A 25,940-nucleotide genomic window follows, 5' to 3' on the forward strand; every position below is an offset into this window, starting at 1 on the left:
AATTAAAAATATCTTTATTTCAAGTCGAATATAACTGAGGCACAAAACTAAAATTTGTATTAATCTTTCACCATAAAACAAAAGTGTGATTCTTAACAAAAAATGTCCCAAAATAAATATGGAATAAATCAAGGATGCTCCCACATATATCTTGCAGTGTCGAAATGAAAAAGTGGCCCTGAAAATATTTATGTTAAAAAACATAATTGCTTTTGTTAAAAACATAAATTTAGAGTAATAAATGCTGGAAGGCAAGATATTCCTATTGAGCAATTAGGGAGGTGGTCTGAAGTTTGAGAAGCCTTAAATAGAGTAGGTTGTTTTTTATTGGTAGGGATGAATATCAGCAGCTATACATAAAATACAAACCACCAAGATCTTTGAGAAATGCCAAAAATGCATTTGGAAGATGTCTATTTTTAAGTGTTTTTTTTATCGCAATCTAATAACCAGCACGTATTTATAGTTCTAATAATTTAGTAATTCATTTTTAGCTTTTTGATGGATATTTATAAAAAAATAATAGTAGTCAAGGCTAGACTAATCTTGATTGCAAAAGGTGTAAGAAATCCTCGTTTTCTGCGATCCATAGTTAACATTCTTTAGTTCTTCACCTGCATTTGATGTGATTCATTTTTTAGGCAAATGCTGATTTGACGCAGTTGTAATGGGTTTGCATCGGTGATTCCAATGTCTAAGTGGAAAGAGCATAACGATCGAAGATCAGAATCGGTTTATCCACCAGTTTGGTTGGGTTGGTAGTGGACTTAAATTTAGAATATTTGGGATTGAATTTTGAAGAGAATCGCAATGCAGATCCAAACATGCCCTACGTATGAATACGATGAAAACCTACCGAATAGGCAAATGATGATGATGCCGTCTTTTGCATCAACATCTCCAACACCAGTCTACATTCAACATCCTATTTCCAAATTGGACACTCTAGCTGGCATTGCAATCAAGTATGGTGTTGAGGTATTCTTCTTCTCTTTCATGAAGAAACTGCATGGGTATGTGGCAAAAAGGCTCTGATGCATATTTCTATTGATTTTGGATGCAACAAACCTATTATTGTACAAGTAAAATGAATTGATATAGGAACAAAATTCGTTAATATCAAAGGGATAGAAAAGTTCTATATTGTACCATATTGAGTTATATCAAATGGTTTTGAACTTTTTGTTATATGTATGTATTTCTCTGGTAAGTTGTAGATGAAGTTTTCTTGTCTGGAAACTGTAGGTTGCGGACATAAGAAAGGTGAATGGACTTGTGACTGATATGCAGATGTTTGCTCTCAAGACCCTTCACATTCCACTTAATGGAAAGCACCCTCAGCCAAGTTCTACAGGGTGAGTTAAGTTTATTTATTGATTGACAAATATCAGTAAATACCACAAGTTAATATAAACCCTATTAGGTAGTATTGATTGATTTTGAAGTTATAAGAAGTATGCAAAGGTGTTTTGTTATTTTAATTATGGTGCATTTTAGCAAGAGTGTAACGTTGATATCTTATATAACTAATGTTATAATACGTCCTTTTGGGCAATTTGGATGATATCTTACTCCAGGTAAATGCTTACAGGTTACAAATATAAATTTCCTATTTCAATTAAATACAATATAGAATATTACTTCTAATGAACATTTAATTCAGTGATGAGCATAAACATTGTTATTCCTGCAGACAAGATGACACAGAGAATGGTCCAGCTGATAATACAAGCTATGAACTGTTTGAATCATTCCAGCCGCTGAGAAGGAAGTCCTCCGAGCATAAGCTCTCCTCAGTCCGTCGCTCTTTGCCAGGTCATTACGGAGCTAAACCCAAAATGAAGAAATGCGCATCTGAAATCTTTAGCATGGTAGAGTACGAAAAAAGGTCTCTTAAATATTCAGAAAATGGTTCGTTCTACAAAAACTCACCAATGTCCGGCAAAACTCTTGGTCACCACCGAAATGCTCTTAGTTTGGCCACTGATAGTCATGAGAGGTCTGATATTATGGCAGGTGTAGCACATAGGAAAAGTAACCTTGATAAAAGGAATGCTACACTTATCAGGAGGAATCATAAATCTGAAGTTAATCTTCAGCGTATTCCAGAGTTGCTCTTGAAGCAGGATAGTAGTAGCAATGGTGGGTTTTCTACAAGATCGGCTAATGGCCTAGCTCAGAGGCAGAAATCTTCTAGCCGATTAGCGTTGTCATCTTATTCCAAACAGGTGGTTTAAGCACAGTGCTATTTAGTATAATGGAAGCAAATTATGAAACTCGTCATGCCAAAATCATCGGTTGGGCCAACCTCAATGTGCAGTTTAAAACCAGTTTTACATACCATTTTCAGCTGCGGCCATTGCAAAACTTATCTTTGATGGCTAGCAAAAGGATTACAACTGCATTTGATTAGTATATGTAGTTAGTGATCAAACCAGTTCTGTTGCCCTTTCTAAGGTTCTCAGACCTTTGGCTTTCACAGCAATGGGTTGAGGTAAAAAATGTTAGAGAAATATATTAATATTACATTTACTAATCTCTTAGAACATTTGCAATGGAAGTTTCTTATCAATGAAAACGTTATTTTAATCTAGGTTCTACAAATACGAGCTTCATAAAACTTAAAAAAAAATTATAAACAAGTCTCTTCAATTCTAATGATATCGTGTATGTAAGATTCACAGTAAAATAAAGCTTATTAATAAGAAACTTCCTTTAAAATGCTCTAGCATGGCACAATTAATGTTATCTTAAAAATGGGTAAGCAGATAAGTTCAGGAAATTTTCCACCCGATTTGTTTTGCTTGTTCTACAAGCAGAAGATTACATAGTTGCAATAATCTTACGAAATCGTTCCGAAGCAGGATATAAATAAATGAACAAATCCGCAAGAGTTACTTTTTTTGGATTTTTATTTGATGCTTCTAACTTTTTTCGTTAGCTATGCTAAAACGTTAGAATTACCAAACAATAACGATTAAATATAACAATGTGTGTCAGCGTTAAGACTAAAAATTAAAATTAGTACACGCGATTAAACAATGTTTGGTAAATAGGAAGTAAATAATTTCTAAAATAGGAAGTTAAATAGATATGACAAATCATTAGAAGAGTGAGTAAAATTGAATAAAAAAATTGCACCTTACCATAGTTTAAATGTAGATATTTTTACCGTAAATCTTTTTTGATGAAGGTCCACAACTCTTCTTGTAATGGTTTCCTAGCTCCCAAATACAGGTTTTGCCCTCAAATTTGGGTTGCTTGAATCTTTTAAGACATTGCGGCTATGAAACATGCCTAAACACCCTCTTTTCTGTGCGGCGAATTTGAGAATTTGAGACCGTCCCCTTGGACTTGCAACTTTCTGTAGACACTTTAAAAATAATGACCACATATTAACCTTACACGAAAGCGCACATGCAAATTTCGTATCATCATCCCCAAAATAAGACATGAAAAAAATATTAAACTAACTCAAACGAGAAGTGCACAATTTGCTACAACTTCAACATACCTAATATTAAATTTCAATAACGACAGATAGCTATTTAAATATATTAAGTAAAAACAATTTATTTATACAAAATTGGAATTGAATTCAATTTCGCTAATGAAAAGAATATTATGCATACACAATTCAATAAAACTTTTAAATAAGACAATTTATTACCTATACAGTATTTCAGTTTTACATAAATTTCTCTACCAAAGGCAAATGAAAAAAATGTACTCAGCATGAGCAATCGTGAAGCTAAGGAATCGATTGCAAACAAGTAAAATAAATAAATTGGCGAACAATGCTAAGATGACATTTGAGGAATAAAAGAGCAAGTTGAAGAATGATAAAAAAAAATGCCCCTAAAAGTAACAATACAATATTAGTATTTGTCGTACCAACAGCTCGAGAAGCCTAAAATGTGTAAACAAAATACACTTGATAACATAATGAAACAATATGCCTAATTTAAAAGTAGTGTTCAAATTAGAAAGCAGCGATGGTCGCATATACAATGCACATTGTTTCACGAGAATTAGTTTTGGCTCATTTAAGATGCAAAAATCAAGTCCAATGTCATAAATCAAGTATAGCTTCTTCGAATGACAGAATTTAAGTACCTCATGTTTTCCAAAATTACTGACTGGTTTACTATCTAATTCGATAACCAAAATCTTTTTCTTCACAGGAAGTATAACAAACTAAAGGATAGAACTACTCACAACCTAACAATCAGAAAGAACAAACCAGGGCGTTTTGTTCATAACTAGTGTGAGCCAAATAATCAATCAAACAAAGTCGGCAGAGTGAACAGACAATTAAAGTCAATATGGTGGACTGCAAATGGACCGATCATACGTTTCAAATGTGGCTGAGGCTGTGGCTGGGGCTGGGCTGGGACTGGAGGTGGGGCTGTGGCTGGGCTGGGTTGGGACAGGGGCTGGGGCTGTGGCTGGGCTGTGGCTGACCTGGGGCTGGGACTGGGGCTGTTTAAGACACGAAGGTTTCAGGACTTTAGTATTATGTTAACCTTCTAAGGCTGTCATCTATTTGTTCATAACTAGTGTGAGCCAAATAATCAATCAAACAAAGTCGACAGAGTGAACAGACAATTAAAGTCAATGTGGTGGACTGCAAATTGACCGATCATACGTTTCAAATGTGGCTGGGCTGGGGCTGGGGCTGGGGCTGGGGCTGGGGCTGGGGCTGGGGCTGAGCTGGGGCGGGGCTGGGGCTGTGGCTGGGGCTGTTTAAGACACGAAGGTTTCAGGACTTTAGTATTATGTTGACCGTCTAAGGATGTGATCTATGTTATCTGTCTTAACCTACTTATCCGTCGAATCCTTATCAGAATTAAATCATTCCATATACGACATGCTACTTTCCAATCCTCAAGCAATCCTGAGTGATGTTGAAGAATTGTTTCTCAAAACATATTGAACATCTCTTCCAACCTTGCATTGGAAAAGCAAGAGACAAACATCGAGAAAATGTATAGCACACGACAAGATATCTATGACAACAAATTAAGCCTACGTTTCAAGGTAAATAATTGTATATATAATCATATGACGAAAACAGAAAGATGGAAATTCAATCCATCCATTAATCAGATAAAACTACGATCCTAATGACCAAACTTAATCGTTCCAACTTCCTACTGTAAGAATTCAGAAAAATTGATCCAAATTGCAATGAGACATGCATGCATCACACACGACAGGAAAACAACCAAACAAAATGGTGTATAATATTCGTAAACTAGTCATTGAAAGAATAGAGTTCTTATAAAACATTCATAAGAACTATGTTTACAACTATGGGTCCCTAGCACAGTAATTGAAGTAAAGAAATAACTAAAGCATGGTCAGTTCTTAAATTCCACGACAGTATTACCTCAATAATCAGCATCTTTATGAGAAGTTTCACTGTAATCTTTGTTCAGTTATCACATTCAAAACATGAAAAAATGATCACCATCTTCTTTGGCATTAACAAAACCTGAAATCGCTGAGATATTCAGAATTCCTTTTCAGCAATAACAAAAGGTTACCACTTGACAGAACACATCATATACCAAAATATGAATTAAATAAAAGCAGCATCACGTGCCATCATCATTGAAATAAGGTACAATCAATGCAATGCTAACGCTAGGAATGACTTCATGAATTTAACTGAAAAGAACTGCGTGGAAAAAAATGTGTCTTAAAACACGGGGAGGATAATTGGTTTCCATAACTTCAAATTTTACACACTGATCCATTGTGTCCAAGTTTACAACAAAAATGGGGGAAACAAGTATTAGAACATGAAAAAGAGAGATATTAACAACAAACAAGCAAGCTGAATACATATTCAAGCTGACTTATGCTAACAATAACAAAAACACCATAATATCAAGACAAAGAGTCAAATGCTTGAGATTCTAAGGAACAGTAAAAGTAATTATAGAAATTACACAAACAAGGAGTCCAGCAGTATTTCATTCAAAATTTATAAAAAAATGTTCGTGCATTCTCTCATGTAAAAATAAATGCATAAATAGCTTATCATGCTGCAATCAAATATACTTTTAGAGTTACCTGTCTTTTTCTTCCTTCATAGTTACAAAAAATCTTCAAGGGTAAATGCAATGGACATCACTTATTTGTTGCCCTTTCTCACAGAAGCATTTTAAAAAGTACAAATTCAAAAACTAGCCAATTGGCTAATCCATCTACTCACATAACCACGCAAAAAGGGAATGGAACTCAAGCAAAACTGCTCACAATTGAGAACTTTAAGGAACGGTTTCAGATTATTCACTTCTCTTATTCAGTATATCTTTCACATTCATTCTAATTCATGTATAACTTTAGTCACAAAAAATATCTATCAACATTCCTAATAAAGTCAACCTACGTTGGGCCACTTAAAATCCTGGAATTGTCACAGGTAGCTGTGTTTCACCAAAAATTACAAACAAACACAAGTCATGTCCAAAATCAATGTCCCTTTTATCATCAGCATTCCCATAATTTATAATTCCACTTCTAAAAAAACTAGAAAACGTGTCAAGGAAGAAAAAAAAAATAGATCAAGTAATAAGTTTTGCAAGTTCACGCACAAAACACAACAAAAACGAGATCATTCCCAAACAACCCTTGCACCAAAATACTCATATCAGAAATACCTCAAGTTCAACTATATATTCTATAAAACTGCAACATGCCCTTGGTATTAACTACGTGAACTTGCTAGACAGAAGACTCTTATGTGGTGTTTCAAATTTTTGAAAGGACTGGTCAAGAAGGAAGGCTTCACATTTAGGAGAATGAGTGAAAAACTCCTAACAAAACTTGCATAAGAATACCAATGATATAAATTACCCTCACTATAGAAGAAATATGAGTCCAATCAGACAAAGATCGAAGGCCTTATATCAACTAGTCTCTTTCCCTATCATTAAACTCCTGAATAAGTGAAAATTCCAACACAGAAGGAAGAAAGAATATAATAAAATGATTTAGATTGGTGAATCAAGACAAAATAAAAATTATATTTTCACGTCTGCTTTGATAGAACTTTCCACCTGCCTAAATAACTTAGTAATACAAAATAACAAGTTAGATAATATTAAGGTTAAAGTACGCCAAAAGGATGAATAAACATTGCGCAAAGATAGTATATCTAAAAATAATAAGAGAAAGAAAGTTGTCATTATAAGAGAACTCCAACCTTGCAGTTTGATCAAAATAAATGTTCAAAATTCGAATACGATCACTTGATTGAAAGAGTTTTAAAATTGATCGCAACTTAACTCTTTGATCAAAAACTATTGTTGAAAATATTGCATACAAAGATGACCGTTTATGCCAGAGCCTGAAGCATTTTTTATTCAAACTGACAATGGCAGTTAGTAGTAGGCAAACTAATCTATCAGCATCAGTGAAAGATCTAAATGAAACTTGTGGAAGGCTCTGGTATCTTCGAAATGGGGTACAAAACAAAAAAATAAATAAAAACTAAACAGTGCCAATTTAAGTCTATAAAAAGAAGGATAACTACTGTCAAAATCAATAGACAACATCTCACGTTATACTATTTATGCTTAGATGTAAACTCGATTGAGAATTATGGGAGAGAATAAATGAATAAATCATACAAAATTTACATATAAACAATCCTTGAAACAAAAAGGAAAACTGCCATCATATGTGATCTGGCTGAGAAAATGAATGCAGCTAAAAGTAGGCACAAATTTTATTAATGTAACATGACCAATAGAAAACAAACATTAAATCTGTCACACAGACTTTGAAAATATAAATTCATCTGTACAGCTAGATATGATTTCACAGGTTAAATAAGTTTTTAGTATCTCTAAAATTAACACTCGTTTTCTATATCCACATTTAATAAATATCTTAATTTAATTCTAACAGTTATTATGTAAGTTTTGAATTAACAGCTGTTAACTTGCTAAGTTTTACATTATCACATACCAATGTATATGCAAATATCTAATTAATATTATTGCATGTCAATCCCATTAATTCAATAGTAATAAAATTACTGTCAGGATCAACTTTAAAGATACCAAAAATTTATTTAACCCTAATTTCATCTCATGAAAATGGTCTTCAACTGAAGAAAAAACACAGATATTTAACAATCCTCACCCCAAACATAATTATAAACACAATAAATCTGTAAAACGATCACTACTCAATTGATAAAACCAATAGGTATAAAAAATAAAAGGCCAGAAATTCAAAAGTAAAAACACTACTGATTATTCAGATTGAACTATACACACGGTTAAGATTTCAAGTGTGAGTCTCGCATTGACCAAAAATAAATAAGATACAGTACATTAAAAAGAAAACCCACAAACTCATTGCCTTAAAGTTGAGTTGAAGGTGGTATTTCGGTCTCTTATATGATTTGCTAGACATATTGGTGCCAAATCTCCTCGACATTTCTACTCATAAGAACCCAACACATACATTTATTTCACAGAAATCCACAATCAGAGGGGAAATAAAGCTTGCTCAATATTTTCTGAACACAAGTTTCTAAAGGTTGAAGAGATTATACTAGCTGGTACTTCCTCTGAATTTGAATATAAACAAATATATGGTCATGTTTGGTGGACTTAAATATAAACTAATTTAAATCACCTTAACCCTATTTAATACTACTTTTTAAAAAATACCCTTATATAACACTACACCATCCCTAATAAATATAATCGAGGGTAGTGGAAATCAAAGGTAGACTCGAGATATAACTTAAAAAATAAACTTTAAACCTAAGTCAACCTTAGAAAGTCATCTTGTAAGACTTACAATCAGTTATATACTATAATTTAGTCATGTATCTAACATACCCCACATGCTGAGAACTAGATATCTTTGTGCGTAGGACAAAATATGCATGGATGGTCCACAGATAATGAGTGACATGATAGACCCAACAAATTAAGTCATGATAGGTTATGATATCATCTTAAAAGGTATATTTCAAGTCCGACTCATCCTCACAAAACTAACTTTCAAAATGAAATTTGCATCCAATTACATACTATAATAACTAATAGGCATTTAGTCATGAAATATGATATTACTTATCAAGAAAGTGCAATGGAATATGGGAAAAGAAATTGAAGCCAGAAAAAACAAGCCTCTTTCAATATTGAAATAAAAATAACATTCATTTATTGGAGTTAAAATTGAGTACTTGAAACAGATTTCTATATAGATATAATGTAATAATTACAAGAGATGAGAAACAGATAAACTAACCAAGTGAAAAACATGGGCTAAACTTGGAAGCAAATGTTCCTGGGATACATTGTCAGGAAAAATTACAATATACACAATCCTGTCAAAAGCCTCCTCAAGTTTTCAAAATTTCTTCATGGGTAAGTTGTATGTACTACACAGGCGAATCTAACTTTGTGGCACAATTTAACCTTTCATGTTGATCCACCAGCAACACCACTGAAAGATAAAGAGCAGTAACAATCAACAAGGCAATATTGAGATACATTTCTTTGTTGAATAAAAATAGATATACAATTAAACTTTTTCCTATAAGAAATCCATTCCATATACAAGAGGTTAAATAGTCAAAGCTCACTCTCCCAATATAAAGAATTAACATAAATTTGGGTTTTGGAAAGTCCCGTGAAAGAGTTTCCTGATAATAATGAACTCAGTCACTATGCACCAATTATGCAAATGAAGGAGAAACTTTTAATTATGAAATCAATTATTTAAATGTCAGACTACAGAAGTCCATAAATTTTTTTCCAGAAAATAAATTGTTCATGGGGAATTATTCCTGATGTTTCTAGGAGGGAGAAATAAATTTTCATGGGGAAATAAATTTTCAGAAAATACATTGTCAACCACAATAGAAGGGAAATAACTAGAGGTCATTACCTCTTTTTATTGAAGAAATTACTCAGAGGGAGAAATAAAAGAAAAACTAGGAGAATAAGCTAACTTAAAAAAGTTCTCATTTTCCTCCAGTAACATACACAATTTTCAAACTGTTCAAATACAGAAACACTCAGAAGAATTTACCAAAGATGAACAAACTGAAAAATATATTTAAGGGAGGGCCAATATTTCCGACAGCCAAGACTACCCAACATCACAACTTCAAGTGGCACTTCAAGAAGCACGGGAGTTCATTTAACAATAAATAATCCTAACCTTCCTAAGTATGACATAAAGAAACTATTGTATTTCCATTTTTATTCAACATTTATTTATTTTTTTCGATATTTGGGTACAAGCACACATTTCAATGAGACACGGAAGCCAAAGTTCATTGAACAATCACCTATTACAGCTACACAGTTAAACCATTATTGCAGAAAGAAATCCTCCCAAACACAAAAAAGTTTACCTAAAACTAATAAGAAGACTCCATTCAACTTCAAGTGGGTCTCCAACAATTAACAGAAGGAATGTCCGGCCTACAAGGCATCATCTGAGGTACAACGTGTCCTGAAAAGGGAAAAATGTATTTTAAATTTAGTTTAGTAAGTATAAATTCAAAAGAAGTGCGTTAGAAGAGTCAATCACAACCATGGAATTAAAATAGATGTTTAAGATTCGGTTTAACTAAAATAATATTAATCATGCACCCAAGATTGTATGACGAAAACTAACATATCACATCTAACTATATAGATAGATAGATAGATAGATATTAAAAATCACCTGAGATTGGAGCAACAGGTAGGTTGCTTGAAATTGGCCGCTGAAAACCTACAGTGGTTACTGGTGTCCTTTCAAATGGTGGCTGAAAATGACCTTCATCACCATAATCAAAAACAACTTTTACAAACAACATTTAGATTGCTTGTACAAACAACACAAAAATACAAATAACAATAGTTGAACTAAAATGTGATAGGAACCAAACAATTTGATTGATAGATGGGAAATATATGTATTAACGAAGCAGTCTATGCAAGTTGATACTGATTAGCAACAAAAAAACAAACAGAAAAATTACAAAGGAAAATGCATAACAGAAATGATACGAACAACTCCTCCCTCAAACCAGTAGGCTTGCCCAATCTTTTCCTAATATTTTTTGCTCCCTTCCCTATCTCCCTCCACCCTATTTACAACCAACTCCATTATTCTCCAAATTTTACCATATCTTTCTCCCCCTATCTTTCAATGACACCTGCCCTCATTCTGTTACTTCTGTCTCTTTTCTCACCAGAATTGTCCATCTCTAGTGGTGGTGCCCTCCCTTTTTTCATACACTATGAAACCTTCATCAAAATCATTGGGCTTATGGCAGCCCTTCTCCTCTTACACACCTTAGTTATGGGCCTATCACTTTCACTTGTATGAACAATAAAAACGTGACCAAAAACATACCGACCTCTATAAGCTGTGAACAAACTTGAATGTATACAAATAAGAAAAAGCCTACAATAAACCATATTTGTATTTAAGACAGACATTTAGAGTGAGCCAAGTAGATCATACCTTCTTGCCCATAGGGTGGACCAGGACATGATGGATTTCTCCCTCTCCATACACTATGTTGATTGTTTGTTTTATATTCACTCGATGGCATTCGCCATTGCTCATCAGCAACAAATTGTCTCCTGCCATCAGGAAGAGATGGTAGAGGGAAGGGAGGATGGAATGAATGTGGAAGATGTTGCTGAACTGTAGGATTTGAATATGGGTACGGATTTGGTGGATTTTGGGGTGGGGCAGGATGTGTGTACCTTTGTGCATATGGGGGATTGCCCTGCTGAAATTGATGGTTAGGTTGAGGAACTTGAGCATTTAGATACATATCATTCTGTCCGTACTCTAATTGCCTTGAAGGGTTAAAACCAGAAGGTTCCTGGGAGCTGCAACCTGCTGTTGGAGCATAAGCAGGAGGCTGTGGAAATATTTCATTCTTGACAGCTGCATTATTGTGACCTCCAGGAAATGAATTCCCAGCCATTGGAACTATTTGGTTACCCTGCACACATGAAAGCATTTATCAAAATCAACAATCCAAAATAAATTCATGACAACCAAGTGATACCAAAAGAAAAACAGTCTTACATTATTAGTGCCACTAAAGTCATGAGGTACACTCTGCTGATACCCCAACTGTGGGGATGACTGATGTGATGACTGAGATGGCATTAATGGTTGGGACAGAAGTGGCCGAGCTGGTCCCGACAATTGAGGCACCAAGGACACTGGAGGGGCTGATGGTGGTAAAGGAGGAGGTGGGGGTTGCAACATTGGGGGTGGTGGGGGTGGGGGAGGAGATGGTGATAATGGAGGAGGAGGGGGCGGTGGTGATGAAGGCAAAGGTGGGGGTGGAGGAGGTGAATCAAGTGGCAAAGGAGGAGAACCCTCAGGAGTAGCTGACATTTCGTTTGAAATGCTTGGAGTCAGATCCAAATTGCTATCTGACACCTGAAGTTGCAAATCAATTTCATCAGAACTGTTAAAAAATGTTGGCTTTTCATCCTTGGGATGACCTGAAACATCTTCCATTTCCAGCTCACGATCCACATCCTTTAAGATACAATGGCGCTTGTCATTTGGGGTAACAGTAGAGGTTTCTGATTCTCCAAGGGCATGGGTGGGATCTGCTGGAGATGCATCAAATGTATCCTTACACAATTTGATTGGTATATCATCTTCATATTCGTCTTCATCTTCTTCAAATGCATGTGAGGATAAAAAGCCAGGCAGCTGAAATGTTGCATTACTGATACACAATATCCAGGAATATAACATGAATCAGAAATAGAATTACTATTTAAAGTAAACAGAATGGTAAACAAGAAACAAATAAACAGTACAGCTTTATCTAGTTAATAAATATTCCAGTAAACTAAAATCCACAAATGCAAGCCTTGAACAAATTTAGAAAACAATACTTAGTATTTCCATTTCGTATGATACCAATCCCTGGCCCATCTACATTACATCTCACAATGAATAATAACCAACTACAAAAAGAAAATTTTTATGTACCATGGCACCATTAACTAGTATTAATGTCTATTCATTAGTTTCTCCTATTCATGTTTTGAATTTTGTTTAAGAGCATTGTTATCAAACTCTAGTGTTAACTCAAAGAGGTACGAGTTTACATTCCCACACACGTTGCTTGAGTTGAATCGTAAGCAAACTCGATTTTGGAGCAGAATTTATGGGATCATTGTGAACTTGGTAATCTTGGCCGAATTTTGTAATTTAAAATTGAAACTGGGGAGATATTTAAGGAATGTCTGGGAGTGGAACAGATTCAACCGAGAGCAATCCAAGTGCAATCCTCATTTATTAAAAGTAGAAAGAAAAAAAACTCCAGGAAAATGGTCAGATATTGGATGGAAGAATGGGATACTAATGACCATGGTAGAAAAGTGGAATGTAATTATTGTTCAAAGATTGAGAGTGGAAGAATATTTAGATTCAAGCATCATCTTGATAGAAATTAGGGAGCACTTTGAGCCTTGTGCTTCTGTTTCAGAGTGGTTAATGGAAATGCTGCAAATTTCAAGGCAACAGATCTGTTGATGCAAAAAAATGAGCATTTGTATTGAACCGTAGGTGCTTCCCATTGCAATGATTTGATCTTTAAAGATTTAAAAAGCATTTAAAGGTCCATCAAGTTACTATCAAGAAGAAAAGAAGGATCACCACCAACATATCTGGCAAAACAATGTTAATTAGCATGTTGATGAAGTTCACAAAAAAGAAAGAGACTTGATAAGACCAAATATTATCACAGCTTATTTGATTCTAGTTTGTCTTCATAAATTGAAACCAACATTGTTAACCATATTTAGCTTTGAAAAGAGAAAAAACAAGCTGGTTGGAACTTTACAAGAGGAGAGAACAGTTGAAAACATTGTATTAGATAGTCAATTTCAGAAGAATGTAACCACATGCCTCAAAGTTGAAGCCCCTCTTATGGTGGTCTTAAGATTGGAGGATTCAAATAAAACACAACTTTTCGTATATGTGGAGATGGATTGTGCAAAAGACAAGATTAAGTTCAATCTTAATAATATTGAGGAAAGGTAAAAATTCTAAGCGCTCTCTCTTTCAAAACCTAATTACTTATTTGTGAAATTATTTATAGTATAGCATAATTGATGTTAAATTTCATTATGAAGCTGCTTGGAAAATCATTGACGAAAGATGGGGATAATCAACTACCCAGGCCTATGCTGCCACTACCTATTACCTCGGCCCCTACATCCACTGTGCACCAAATTTTAGACCAGATAAAGAGGGGTTGTATATATGCATTAGAAGATTGGTTAAAGATGTTGTGAAAAAAAAATAAAACTAATTTTCAACTTATTACTTCTTCCATTTGATGATTATGTGTCCAATGATGAATGGATAACTAAAGAGGAAGATGATGTTGTTGAGATTGATAAGGCTCAAGGTGAATATGGTGGTAAAAATGTTGACTTAGATGGAGCAACAAGATATCCAACTTTAGATGCACTTGATCTTCATAATGTAACTTTTGATGCAAAATGTCGATGCACAATTTTCTTCTCGAGAAGCATTTCATCGTGATGAAGATGATGTCGGAGATTATGACGTCATTAGACAATTGGACATAGAAACTTGACATTTGTCCATTTTTAATTATTTAACTGCCAACACTCAATATATGCTTTGCAATATTTGTATGAACTTATTTGTTCAGTACACTTTGAACTTATATAGTAATCATTCAGTGCTTAATGCAGTTATTTTACTTTTTCAACTATTTTTGTTTAATTATACTATTAAACTATTGAGTTAGTATGTATGTTATTATAGAAACTAATTTTTTTTCATATGTGAAGTACACCCTTACAAGTTTACAAATAGAGTTTACATAGCTCCCTCAAGTTTACATAAACTCTCAAGTTTGATAACCTTGTTCAAGGGTACCAAGAGAGTGTCAGGTGATTACAGGAAGCTTGATGACACTAGAATACACACAGAAAAATGTTGCCACCACAATGTGATCAGCGTTTTGCAAGATGAGTACCTTTTTGTATACCTAAGTTTTATAACATTGCAGATGCTTAATTAGTTCCTATATGATCAGTGCTTAAAGTAAAACCAGTTCTTAGGATAATATGGTAATATCCTAAAATTATACTAGATCAGTAGTTTTACTTTAACTAAAAAAATTGACACAGTTCTTTTTTGGCATTTTCTGTATTTTTAAGTTTACTAACTCTTATTACAACCTATCTTGTTCATCATTGCACCTACCATGAAGCACATTCGGGATTCAGTAACTATAAAAGTAACCTCCGTGGTTGATTATGCTGCCTTATTTAATTATTCAGACTTTATGCTCTATCCTCGATTCTAGTAAGGATGAAGGAAATAATTGTACAATATACATGATGAACACAAATCTAATATAAGCACCAAGTCTGAAAAATTGACAAAACAAGTTCCATACCTTCCATACTCATCAACAAGCATGCCTTCCATTTCTCTAATAGGGTCATCCACAGCTCGTTCTGCCCGAGATGGACGTCTAAGAGAAAAGCTAACTGTAATATCATCATTTGAAATTCCAATATCATCCACATAACCACGAAGAACTGATTCAGGAAAAATTTTCCTCTCAAGCCACAGCTTCAAAACCTGCAATCCACCAGAAAAAAAATTAAAACAAAGTTGACATCCACCAAACTTCCGTCACCTTGAAAAGTAAAACATAATCCAATTTAGACAAATCCAATTTCATCAAACATAGACTGCAGCCAGAGTCAAGTAACTTCAAGCTGGATTTTGAGAAAGCTTCTGATTGAATAAGTGTAACTTAGATAATGTCATTAATAGAACATAATTGCCAAACATGGCAATGTTAGGCTGAGAGGTTGAATTTGCATTATGGAAAGTCATCCAAGATATCTTGAGTCATGAATGAAACGAGAACCACTATCTCAATTTGTAGATTCGGTTATTGGATAATATCTTAACATCCCCCTAGTTCTACTGTTTCGCTTTTGTCATTAAATATTAACTATGGGAAAAGGAGCTGACCTTGAGACACTGACGACGATTTTCACGGGCACTAGCTCCAGGGGGAGCAGCAGCACCAAGAAGACGTGGCAATGCTGCCTGAACAATGGGAATGTAGGATGCTCCTGCAATGCCTAAAATTTCCTCTACAATTAGGGAAATCAATGCCATGAAAAGAATACTACCGAAACTAACATATTTTGGTATGAGAGCACAGGGAGGAAAACAGTGATCACAATTGCTAATAGTATTCTATTCTAATATCTTCAGTAATCACCCACCTTTTTGATTATGTGAGCACTGGGTGATAGAATCAACAAGAAAAAACAAATCCACTTTGCGATGAAAACTAGTTTCATTTTCCAGCTTTCGTATGAGAAGTTCAACAACCTGAACAAAAAGGACTAGGAAGTAAGTCCACAACAGTTACATTAACAGAACTGCCAAAATCAGTAGCCAAAAAATGACATTTAGGAAAAGCATTCACATTCCAATCAATGATCAACTAAATATAAATGAAACAAAAAAGATACAAGTCTTATCTTCTATGGATCCTTGATGTTCTTACTAAGGATTTTCTATATGACAAAAATTACTTATCACAATCATGTAAGCAAGAAAATTAAATAAAAAGCACAAAAGTAAACTAATAGTGCTTAAACTAAAATTTAGACCATATTAAGAGCAGACTGACAAATAAATAATGTTCCAAGGCCTTTATTATCAATAAACTTATGGCTTAGCCTCACACACTTATCCACAGGTTGTGATTTCCTTGCCATCAAACTGACAATGTATTAGGGATAACAATCTTCACACTTCCAACATAATTCAAAATAAAAACTTGCCAACAACCAAATCAAGGTATTCTCATTAAACTAAATATGAAGACACTTTTCTGCAGCAATTCCATTTTCTGTAATGGTTCATAAAGCTAGGAAACAATTTGGATGAAAGCAACTGTCTAATTCACAACTCTTAAACTATAAATAATACAATGAAGCGTACCTCGTTAGCAATGCCATACTTGGCACAGTCAATGGCAAGTCGAGTTGCGCGACCAATACTTTCCTTGGTCCTTGACAATGTTTCAATCATTCCTTCAAATGCATCCCGAGCAACAGCAGCCTCAGTACCACCACTCAGTGAGCCACCTGGACCCCTTTGCCCTGAATCAACTCTTCTATCCTCAATTTCATCAGCATCAAGTTGATTATGAGAAGCAGAAGGATGTTCTTTAGCTGGTGGAGAAGCCAATGATGTGTGCTCATAAACTCCTTGCATGTCTGCATGCAGAAAATTGCTCGAGACAGACAGAAATGGCTGAACTGTAGACGGGCTAGGAGTTCCCCCCTGAACACTGGGAAAGCCAGAGGGAGGAAACTGTGAATGAGCCTGTTTCCTTTTCGCCAGGGCAGCAGCAATAAGATGCTTCATAGTACCTTTCCCTTCTGTGCTTACCTCCAATCTTTAATAAAATGTAGAAACAAGAGGGAGAAGGATCAGTGAATAGTAAAAAACAAACAAAAAAAATACAAAGTATGTTTACCTATCAACATGTAGAGCATCAGTATCCTTAAAACCAATTGTTGAAACAGGAACTTCAACTGCCTGAGGCAATGTCTCAGGTGTAGTTTTAGAAATTTCTGCCGACAATGAAGGCTTCTTTTTATGTGTAGCAACTTGATTCTGAGAAGAGCTCAGGTTATGTGAATACTTTGAAAGCCCATGATCAACCCTCTTATGAGTAGTAGCATTATTGGAAACTTTAAGTGACAGCTTTGAAGCTTTAATCCGCTCAGCACTTGGCTTACTTGCAGGTACCAATTGAGGTGATTTTAGTGGGGAGGTAGAGCTCAATTTTGCTGCATTGGAGGGAAGCTGCTTCAAATCTAAATTTTCAGGACTATGAGGAATATGCACAGGAATAACTTCGTCATCTTTCTCTCTATCTTTCTCTTTTAGAGGCTGCTTGATTGACAAACTGTCGTTATATAATTGAGATGATGGCTCTTTCAAATGGGTATCCTCACGCTCACTAGAACTTCCTTGAGCAAGCGGAACAACATCTGACTTCTCTGAGTGTGCATTGTTGCTCTTCTTGGCATCAGAAACAGAAGATGATTTAACATTTTTTCCAGCTCCTCCATGAACAGGAGTTTTAGGTTCGTCATCATCATCATCAAAAAGACAAACAGCTCTACGTTTCCTCTCTTCTTTTTTTATCATAACATTACTTGTATCACCTTTCAGTCTAAGATAATTCCTTTCTTTCTTTTCCTCAGATGCAATGACTGAAGAATCAGGCGTAACTTTTTGAACCTGGATATGATGTCTAGTCACTGCTAGCAGCTCATGGACAGAATCATCAGAAACTGCACCACTAATTTTACCCCTTGATGACAAGCTTTTTTCTGTTTTCAAATTTGGTGTAGACTTCTTCAATTCTGACTTTTTAAATAGTCTCTCTTCAATAACTGTAGAACCAGGTGAAGCTCTTCTCAGAACTTTTGAAGGATATCCCAAAGTTGAATCATCTTTGGTATCCATGCGCTTCAGCTTCTTGGTAGCATGTAAAGATTCATTTGCCCCTAATGTATAGGTTGAATGAAGTTGCATCTTCTTCCGCAAACTAGAACTTTTACCATCGGCATCCTTGGAATCAACCGAGAACTCAGGCAACTCATTTTTTACCACAAGACTTGTTTTGACTTTTATCATACTGCTATCTTTTTCCCCGGTATTATCATTGTTGTCTGATTTAAAAGTATCTGGAGAATCCAATTTAACATCAAATGCATTTTTCCTTTTCTTCCCAGCTTTCATTGTTTCTCTGGACCTAGAAAGGTCACCACGATCAGTACAATTTTCCGCCTTAAAAATTCCAGTAGATGATCCACCATTTCTATCTCTATCACCTGCAGCTTCACTTCTCTTTCGCGAACCATTGACAAGCTTTCTTGGCTTGGTCCCATTTGCTAAACCACCGTGTCTGTTATCATTTTGCCCAAAATCATTAACATTACTTGCAACTTTAAGACTTGATTTGTTACCATTCTTCTTTGGCTCTGAACCCATGGATAATTTACTTTTGATCACTGGTGATGAGACAGAAGAACTTTCGTTTGGATGGTCAGATACAGAATGTTCTTCATCTTGGCTGTCATTTTGCCCTACTCTAGGTGTACAGTGCTCTAGATTAGAACCAATATTCTCCATATCTATGTTATCTTGTTCTGCATTTGATAACATAGTGTCAATTGCATCCTTAAGGTTAACTACTACCCCATCATTGGAAGGAGCCTCTGAACCAATACGAGAATCGTCAGTGTCATCTGTCAAACCACTAGCCTTCTGTTTCTGCATCTCATCAAATGCTGCACATATTTCCTTCACAGCTTGGGCAAAGTACTTAGTCTTGCCTTGAAGACGAGCTGACAGCTTATTTTTAGCCTCACTGGTAAATGCCTGAATATCTGCTGGGGCAACAAAAGCACTGCAAAGGAAAATAACATAACGTAAGTACAATTGTAAGAAAATAAAATGCAGAACATTCAACATTTAATATAATAAAAAGAATTAACATGAAGGAACAAAACACAAGTTTTATTTTTATTAATTTGGGGACTGAATGGAAACAAAATAGTAAAATTATAGTACAACATTAATCTTCAAAATCTTGTTACCATTTACTTCAAATAAAAATTAGTCAAGACAGTACCAGAGAGGACAAAAGAACGTCAAGACAATATACATGAGCTTAAAAGAGTTGTTTAAGCCCTTTACCATGAAGGATACGGTCTCAAAAGATTCATCAAACACTGAAAAGTTTCTCAAGCCACTAGTCCATCATCAACATGTTTTCTATAAGGCCATTGATGATCAAGAATTAATATTTTCATTGATCTTGAAAGGTCTAAATACTATGTAGAAGTTAAAAGGTCATAGCTATAACCACAAAATCAAGCTTTTTAGGAAGATGGTTGAAAACTCAAGCAGCATGTTCCACTATAAATCAAACTAAATCGCCAAATTTGATTCTCTCATCTCTTAAGACTCTGACCCTCTAATTCATTGGGTACATGACTCATCCTTTCTCCTTTTCCCTTTGGATACACTCAAGGACCATGGTATTGACAGAGTCTAGATAGGATCGAACCCCTCCATCCCTTAAAAACCACAGATGGTTTAACTAATTTACACAATCAAAATCTCAAAATTTGCCAAATAAACTCTAAAATCATTTTTGTAACAGTCAAATCATCTCTGCAACCCCAACTGCATGAATTATGACAGAATATAAAACTTTTATACAACGTCATCTTCAATCACATCGGAAGTTACAGTCTTTCTCTTAAGGCACATAATCTTAGAAATATATGTTACAGATATAAAAATTTAAAGTCATCCCTATGCCTCCACCTAATAGCTTAAACTTTTACCAAATTATAGCCTCTAGTCCAAGACTAAATAACAAGAAATAACATAGCACATACTCACCACTCCCATTTTTTCAGCAAAGTAAATGATATGCATTGTCCATTCTGTAAACCAAAAGAACCTTGTCAAGGAGGGTGCATTAAAGGTGTAAACCTTTCTTTGGGCTTAACCTAATAGCTTAATATTTTAGATATGTTAGTCCTCCATTGATTGCAAAGCCAATTATACACTAAAAGTAATTAATGAGAATAAATATTTACATTGCCAATTAGACACCAGACATCATCAATCTCATAATGAAACCACCATAACTGTTATGGTAACCACCATCACTTCCACTGTTGTTACCAAAACTTTTGTCATCATCGTTATTGCTATCATTGTTATCACCACTCCATCTCTATTGCACAACTACCACTACATTGGTATCACCATCATCTCGTTATTAGCAAAATCACTTCTATCTTTGTCATTGTCACCATCATCTCGTTATTACCATTGTCATCACAACCACTACAACAGTTGTCATCTGCCTGTTACTACCACCTTTTTATTATTGTTGACGTCAATGTCACCGTCATTGTCACAACCATCATCATCACCATTGTCGCCACTACCACAACCTACCATCATCTGATCCTTATCATGGTGTGCACCAAACACCAGGTAGTATGTTTATCTTACTTTTATCCAATCACGTTCCTATCTTAGCCGTGTAACCTATCATATCCTGACCACCAAACAAGCTCTTAAAGCTCAAAATACTGACATATAGTGTGACAGCAAGTGATAGGGTGTTTCTTCCATAATTCTGCATGTCACCTCTATCACTTTTTTCTCATCCAAACTAAGCTACAATCTTGACAAATTAAGGGTCTTCCTCTTTACTAGTTCACATAATAGTTCCTCTTTTAATAGCAAAGTTATTAAAGCCATTGCGGTAGAACTTAACACCATTGATGAGACCACTTGGCAACCTGTGCATTCACATCTTTTAACTGCATACAAGTTACAAGAGAAATCAAGTGAAAGAGGCTTACATTTCTTTTGTACCAAAGAATTGAACAAAATATTTCTTTGGATCAGGGATTTTCTCCCAATCCTCAGGCCTGCTTATCTGAAAAAAATACAACAAGATTAGCATCATCCTCGGTGCTATCCAATAATAACCATAAGCTGAAAACCTTATAACAAGCAGAAAGGAACTACGTAAAATCGGGGGGCAGATCAAATTTACCAAAACAACTTACAGCATTAAGCTAGAACAATCTGTGCACTAAAAGCAAAGTAGATCATATCTTAGAATTTGGATTTCTACCTAACTCACTCTAAAAAGGGTACTCCTTATGCACTATTTTAGTCATACTATTACTAGTCGGGTTGAATTCTCCAACACACCCGCTCGCAATCCGATAACCGATTAGCTTGTGCAGTAGGCTCAATAACAACCATATCCCTCCGATACCATCTAGAATTTGGATTTAGACCTAACTCAATCCTAAACACTTGCTGAGCAATGAAGCTTATTCCTACTTACTCTATCCCTATATGACTAGGAAGGATCTCTAACACATCACATTAACAAAGTAAAACTCCTCATCAGAGCAATTCCACAATATTAAAAGAAAATAGGACTTGAAAGTCATACTGAACCATTGAAAACCTTAGCAAAATAAGCTAAGAGTGCGGTCACTGAAAATCAGCAGCCAAATAGACACACATGAGCTATGCAGAGCAAAACAAAAGAAATAACCATGATAGTTCTGAAGAAAGAAAAAGAGTTGACAGAAGAGAGTGAGACCTTAGCAGGCCACGCGGGGAAGCCCTTGACCTTAGCAAGCACAAGATCGCCCAAACTCAAGTGGCCATTTGCCTTCGCTTTGTTTGCTCCGCGTCGACGCCCGGGAGCCATGACGGCTCGTGGACGCTACACAGAGTGCACGCAATTGAAAAAAGACGTCCTGGAAGAAGGAAAGGAACGAAAGATCAGAAAACCCTAGAGATATCCCGCGGAAGCGCCGCGGGGATCTTGTGCAGGTTTCGGCGGCGGCGGAGCGCAAACAATCGGGAGAGGAAGGAGGAGAATCTGCGAGTGAAGGAGTTGCAGGGATTGAGATTCAAGGCGGTCGCAGGGAGAAGGAAGAGGAAGAGAGAGAATAGTAGATTTTGTTGTTTTTGCAAGAATGGCTTTCCGCACAATGAGTATGGGACCTAATGGGAATTTTCTGATCTTTTTCTTTTTTGGTTTTGCCACTGCCCACAATGTTTGCTTGTTCTTTAGATCATATAGCATACATCACTTCAAAATCCTTTTTTTTTTTTCTATAAATACTATTTATATTTTTTCACTCTAGATAATCTCTAATTAAGATAAGAATATGTAACAAAAAACATTATTGTGCTAATAATAGTTGTGATAAAGATTAATCAATCTTACATAAATTTATTAAAATTATCAAATTGTGTGTTTTGTTTTAAACATTTACTTAAATTATCAAAGTTTATGTTTTATTTTAAATATTTAATTTAAGTTTGTATTTAAAGCTCATATCAATACCACAACTTAAATTTAAATATTGTTTAAATTTCAAGAACTCTATGTTAATTATTCCTACACTATATTTTGATGAAAAGGTTAAACTAGTTCGATACACAAATAAAAACTAACAAACATATCATCTATAGTCATTTGTGATTTTTTATATATAATAGAACATCCTAAGTAACAAAAATTATACATTTAAAAAGTGTATACTCAAAATTTAACAATTTCTAGAGTCGGGTTACAATTTTTAGAAAAACTATTATGCCAAAGAACAGTTTCTGAAGTTATTTCTATTAACTACACTGTTTTGGTATTAATAAAAAAAATATTTAAAACAATAAAATTAGAAGTTAAAATGTATTTAAAAAAATTACTAAGAATATACCTTGTGTGTGTGTGTTTTCACTTGTTCCAGGAAAATGTTTGATTTTCACACAGGTTATAGGTGTACTAAAAAGAAAACTAAAAGTGATTATCGATTTAAGGATGGAAATTAGGAACAATGTCTATAGAATAATAATGAATTATTTTAAAATTCAATCTAAGTAATAAAAAAACAATCAATTCAAAACAATTATATTAATAAGTTAAAAACAGATGTTTTTCTTAAATTATTCATAAAGTGTTATTCATGAATTTAATTTTCAAAATCATATTAAAACTAGAGAGTTTATGTAGTCCATAAATATTCAGTTAGCTTACTAAATTACAAATATATGTAAACTTTATTGTTGATATTTTGTCTATTATTATATGGATATCAAGTTATTTTAAAAGTAGTTTAAAATAATTATTATACACTTATTTTTTTTATAAAGTTTATTGTTTGACCATCTATTGCGTGAAAATATTAGTTTAGAAAAAGTTTGTATTTATATTTAAATTGTACAGATATTTTTTAAGATATATAAGTTTTAAATGGATAAAAAATAGAAAGTTTACAGAGAGATTATAGGTTATTTTTTATTTCATTACAAATTTCATTTGTTTAAATTCTCTTTTAAGATTAAGATTAAAAGATCTTTAAGATTGAGATTAAAGTATTTTGATATTAAGATTTAAAGGATAAGTGGAATATTATATTCTCAGTGGAGTACTAGGAAAAACTCATTAAATTATAAGGTCAAATAAGTGGTTTAGTTTCTATTCAAAATTCTTTTTTCTTTTTCTTATACATGTATATATGAAAATATTCTTTTTCTTATATATGTCTATAAGAGAATATATTATTTGTGTAAGTATTGATATTTTGGACTTTTTTTTCTTGAATACGTAAATAAGAGAAGACATTGTCTATGTAAATTATTAATATTTTGAATTACCGAAGATTGGTGGAAAAACTTTACTACAAGTTATCTTACTACTAGGAATTATAATGTATAGAAGAAAAAGTGTGAAAGAATTTAAGTTTACAAAAATAACACTTGTTGAAATATTATGCATGTAGAGTTTGATATGCATATCTTTTTCACATAATTGTTGAAATAATGTAAAGTAGTTGTGATTATTATATAATAGGAAGATAATTACAAGTATTATTAGTATTTTAGATTAATTTTTATATGTGGTCAAATTAGTATGTATTATATGTAAATATTGTCTTAATTATTTTTTGGATTAATATTCCTTGAGCGGTGAACCACCACTTTAAGTGACATTAGAACGGTTATATTGTTAAACAAGTAAGGTTATTCAAATGATACCTAGTTGATATTTACCATAAAATTATTTGTTGTATAATTATTTATGTGGTTGATAAGGAAATAGATGAACACATGTTATAGTATTGTCTTTAATGGGTATGTGATAGTATTGTGGATTAATTCTTCTAATATTAATAACAAACTCATTACAAAATTAAACATCATATGTTTCACTAATGATTTGAAGAAAATTTATCTATCAAACTTATTCATAAATAAGTATATAAACTACCTTAACATAGAAAGTATAGGAAGGAAGTTGATGATGAAATTTTCATGTTTATGACTAAACATACTTAATAAATTATAGCATTTTATTGAGATGCAATTGATAACTTCTACAATCATAAATAAAAATGCATGATATATGTATGTGTTGTGTTATACATATAACACATGGAAGTGTGAATGATTTTAAATAGAAGTTCATCCTTGTGCATATTAATGCATTATATATTGTTTACTTAATATTCTAGCAATTTATAATGTACCCGATGAACTAACATTAGTTTTCATATATACATCTCCACATAGAATCTCAACCTTCGTACAAGTATTTTCATCTTTCTTTTTTACAGTATCCATTAACTAGTCCAGTAGAAACACTTAAAAATTGTGTTGCTAAAACTAAAGATGGATTATTAATAAAGTATTCTATAAAATTATGAATTCAACCTTACAAAAACAACATTCAATATTTTTAATTTGAATCTAAAATAGTATTTAATTTTTTTTAAAAACTAATATTAATGAAAAATATTATATTTAACGTTTAATATGTATGTTGAAAATACACATTAAAAGAATTGCACTAAGAACACAAGTTAGTAACAAATTACGTTGGGTATGGACGGGTGTGACGTAATTCTGTAAATAAGCTATTTTGGTATACCTATTGGTCTATATTACAAACATGCCCATGGATCATATATGTTTGATTTTAATTATCTTGGGGTTAGAATACTTTATTTTTGGAATATACCATTGTTTTCCAGCACAGATAATTGTAGTATAAATGTTTGTTTAAGGTTCAAAATATTGGTGATCCTGCTATTGTCTGTCTCGTTATATTTGTTTGGGGTCTGGTACTCCACACCGCTATTTGAAATTGATTACTATGCTCCAACAATCAACCATTTCTACTTCATATACTCCACACACATACACAAAATGTTGCATTTACCAACAGCAACAAGTTTATCAAAATCTCCACATGTTTT

General features: G+C 33.8%; 2 protein-coding genes across 14 annotated transcripts; one reads left to right on the plus strand and one right to left on the minus strand.

The window, feature by feature from the left end:
* Window positions 1-569: 569 nt before the first annotated feature.
* LOC108340263 (uncharacterized) lies at window positions 570-2,237 on the plus strand. The gene is made up of 3 exons (XM_052878268.1): window positions 570-978; window positions 1,246-1,355; window positions 1,664-2,237. The coding sequence occupies exons 1-3, from the start codon at window positions 811-813 to the stop codon at window positions 2,235-2,237; spliced, it is 852 nt and encodes a 283-aa protein (XP_052734228.1). The 5' UTR covers window positions 570-810.
* On the minus strand, window positions 1,546-22,739 carry LOC108340262 (ENHANCER OF AG-4 protein 2). 13 transcript variants are annotated; one of them, XR_008248729.1, is made up of 16 exons: window positions 22,274-22,739; window positions 21,513-21,589; window positions 17,582-19,528; window positions 17,041-17,500; window positions 16,314-16,422; window positions 16,054-16,166; window positions 15,464-15,651; window positions 12,082-12,742; window positions 11,503-11,995; window positions 10,717-10,809; window positions 10,400-10,500; window positions 9,286-9,483; window positions 5,393-5,497; window positions 2,342-3,364; window positions 1,933-2,245; window positions 1,546-1,827 (listed from the first exon to the last, which is right to left on the minus strand). XR_008248729.1 is itself a non-coding variant. In XM_052877262.1 (12 exons), exons 1-11 carry the CDS (start codon window positions 22,382-22,384, stop codon window positions 10,430-10,432), a joined length of 4,323 nt encoding a protein of 1,440 aa, XP_052733222.1. In that variant the 5' UTR covers window positions 22,385-22,739; the 3' UTR covers window positions 9,176-9,483; window positions 10,400-10,429. The 13 variants fall into 13 exon arrangements, 1 of the variants encoding a protein (XP_052733222.1); XR_008248737.1 differs by having other exon boundaries at window positions 1,546-2,245; window positions 2,342-2,399; window positions 3,173-3,373; XR_008248738.1 differs by having other exon boundaries at window positions 1,546-2,245; window positions 2,342-2,399; window positions 3,147-3,373.
* Window positions 22,740-25,940: the final 3,201 nt, after the last annotated feature.

Source organism: Vigna angularis, chromosome 5 (genome assembly GCF_016808095.1).
Source record: "Vigna angularis cultivar LongXiaoDou No.4 chromosome 5, ASM1680809v1, whole genome shotgun sequence".
Lineage (NCBI taxonomy): Eukaryota > Viridiplantae > Streptophyta > Magnoliopsida > Fabales > Fabaceae > Vigna > Vigna angularis.

Excerpts from the sequence above, each read along its gene's own strand:
- LOC108340263 (XM_052878268.1), top strand. The coding sequence starts at position 811 with ATGCAGATCCAAACATGCCCTACGTATGAATACGATGAAAACCTACCG. Across the intron at positions 979-1,245 it reads CAATCAAGTATGGTGTTGAG|GTTGCGGACATAAGAAAGGT; the intron begins GTATTCTTCTTC and ends TGGAAACTGTAG. Across the intron at positions 1,356-1,663 it reads CCTCAGCCAAGTTCTACAGG|TGATGAGCATAAACATTGTT; the intron begins GTGAGTTAAGTT and ends CATTTAATTCAG.
- LOC108340262 (XM_052877262.1), bottom strand. The coding sequence starts at position 22,384 with ATGGCTCCCGGGCGTCGACGCGGAGCAAACAAAGCGAAGGCAAATGGC. Across the intron at positions 19,529-21,512 it reads TTCTTTGGTACAAAAGAAAT|TGCTTTTGTTGCCCCAGCAG; the intron begins GTAAGCCTCTTT and ends TTTCCTTTGCAG. Across the intron at positions 15,652-16,053 it reads ATCGTCGTCAGTGTCTCAAG|GTTTTGAAGCTGTGGCTTGA; the intron begins GTCAGCTCCTTT and ends GGTGGATTGCAG.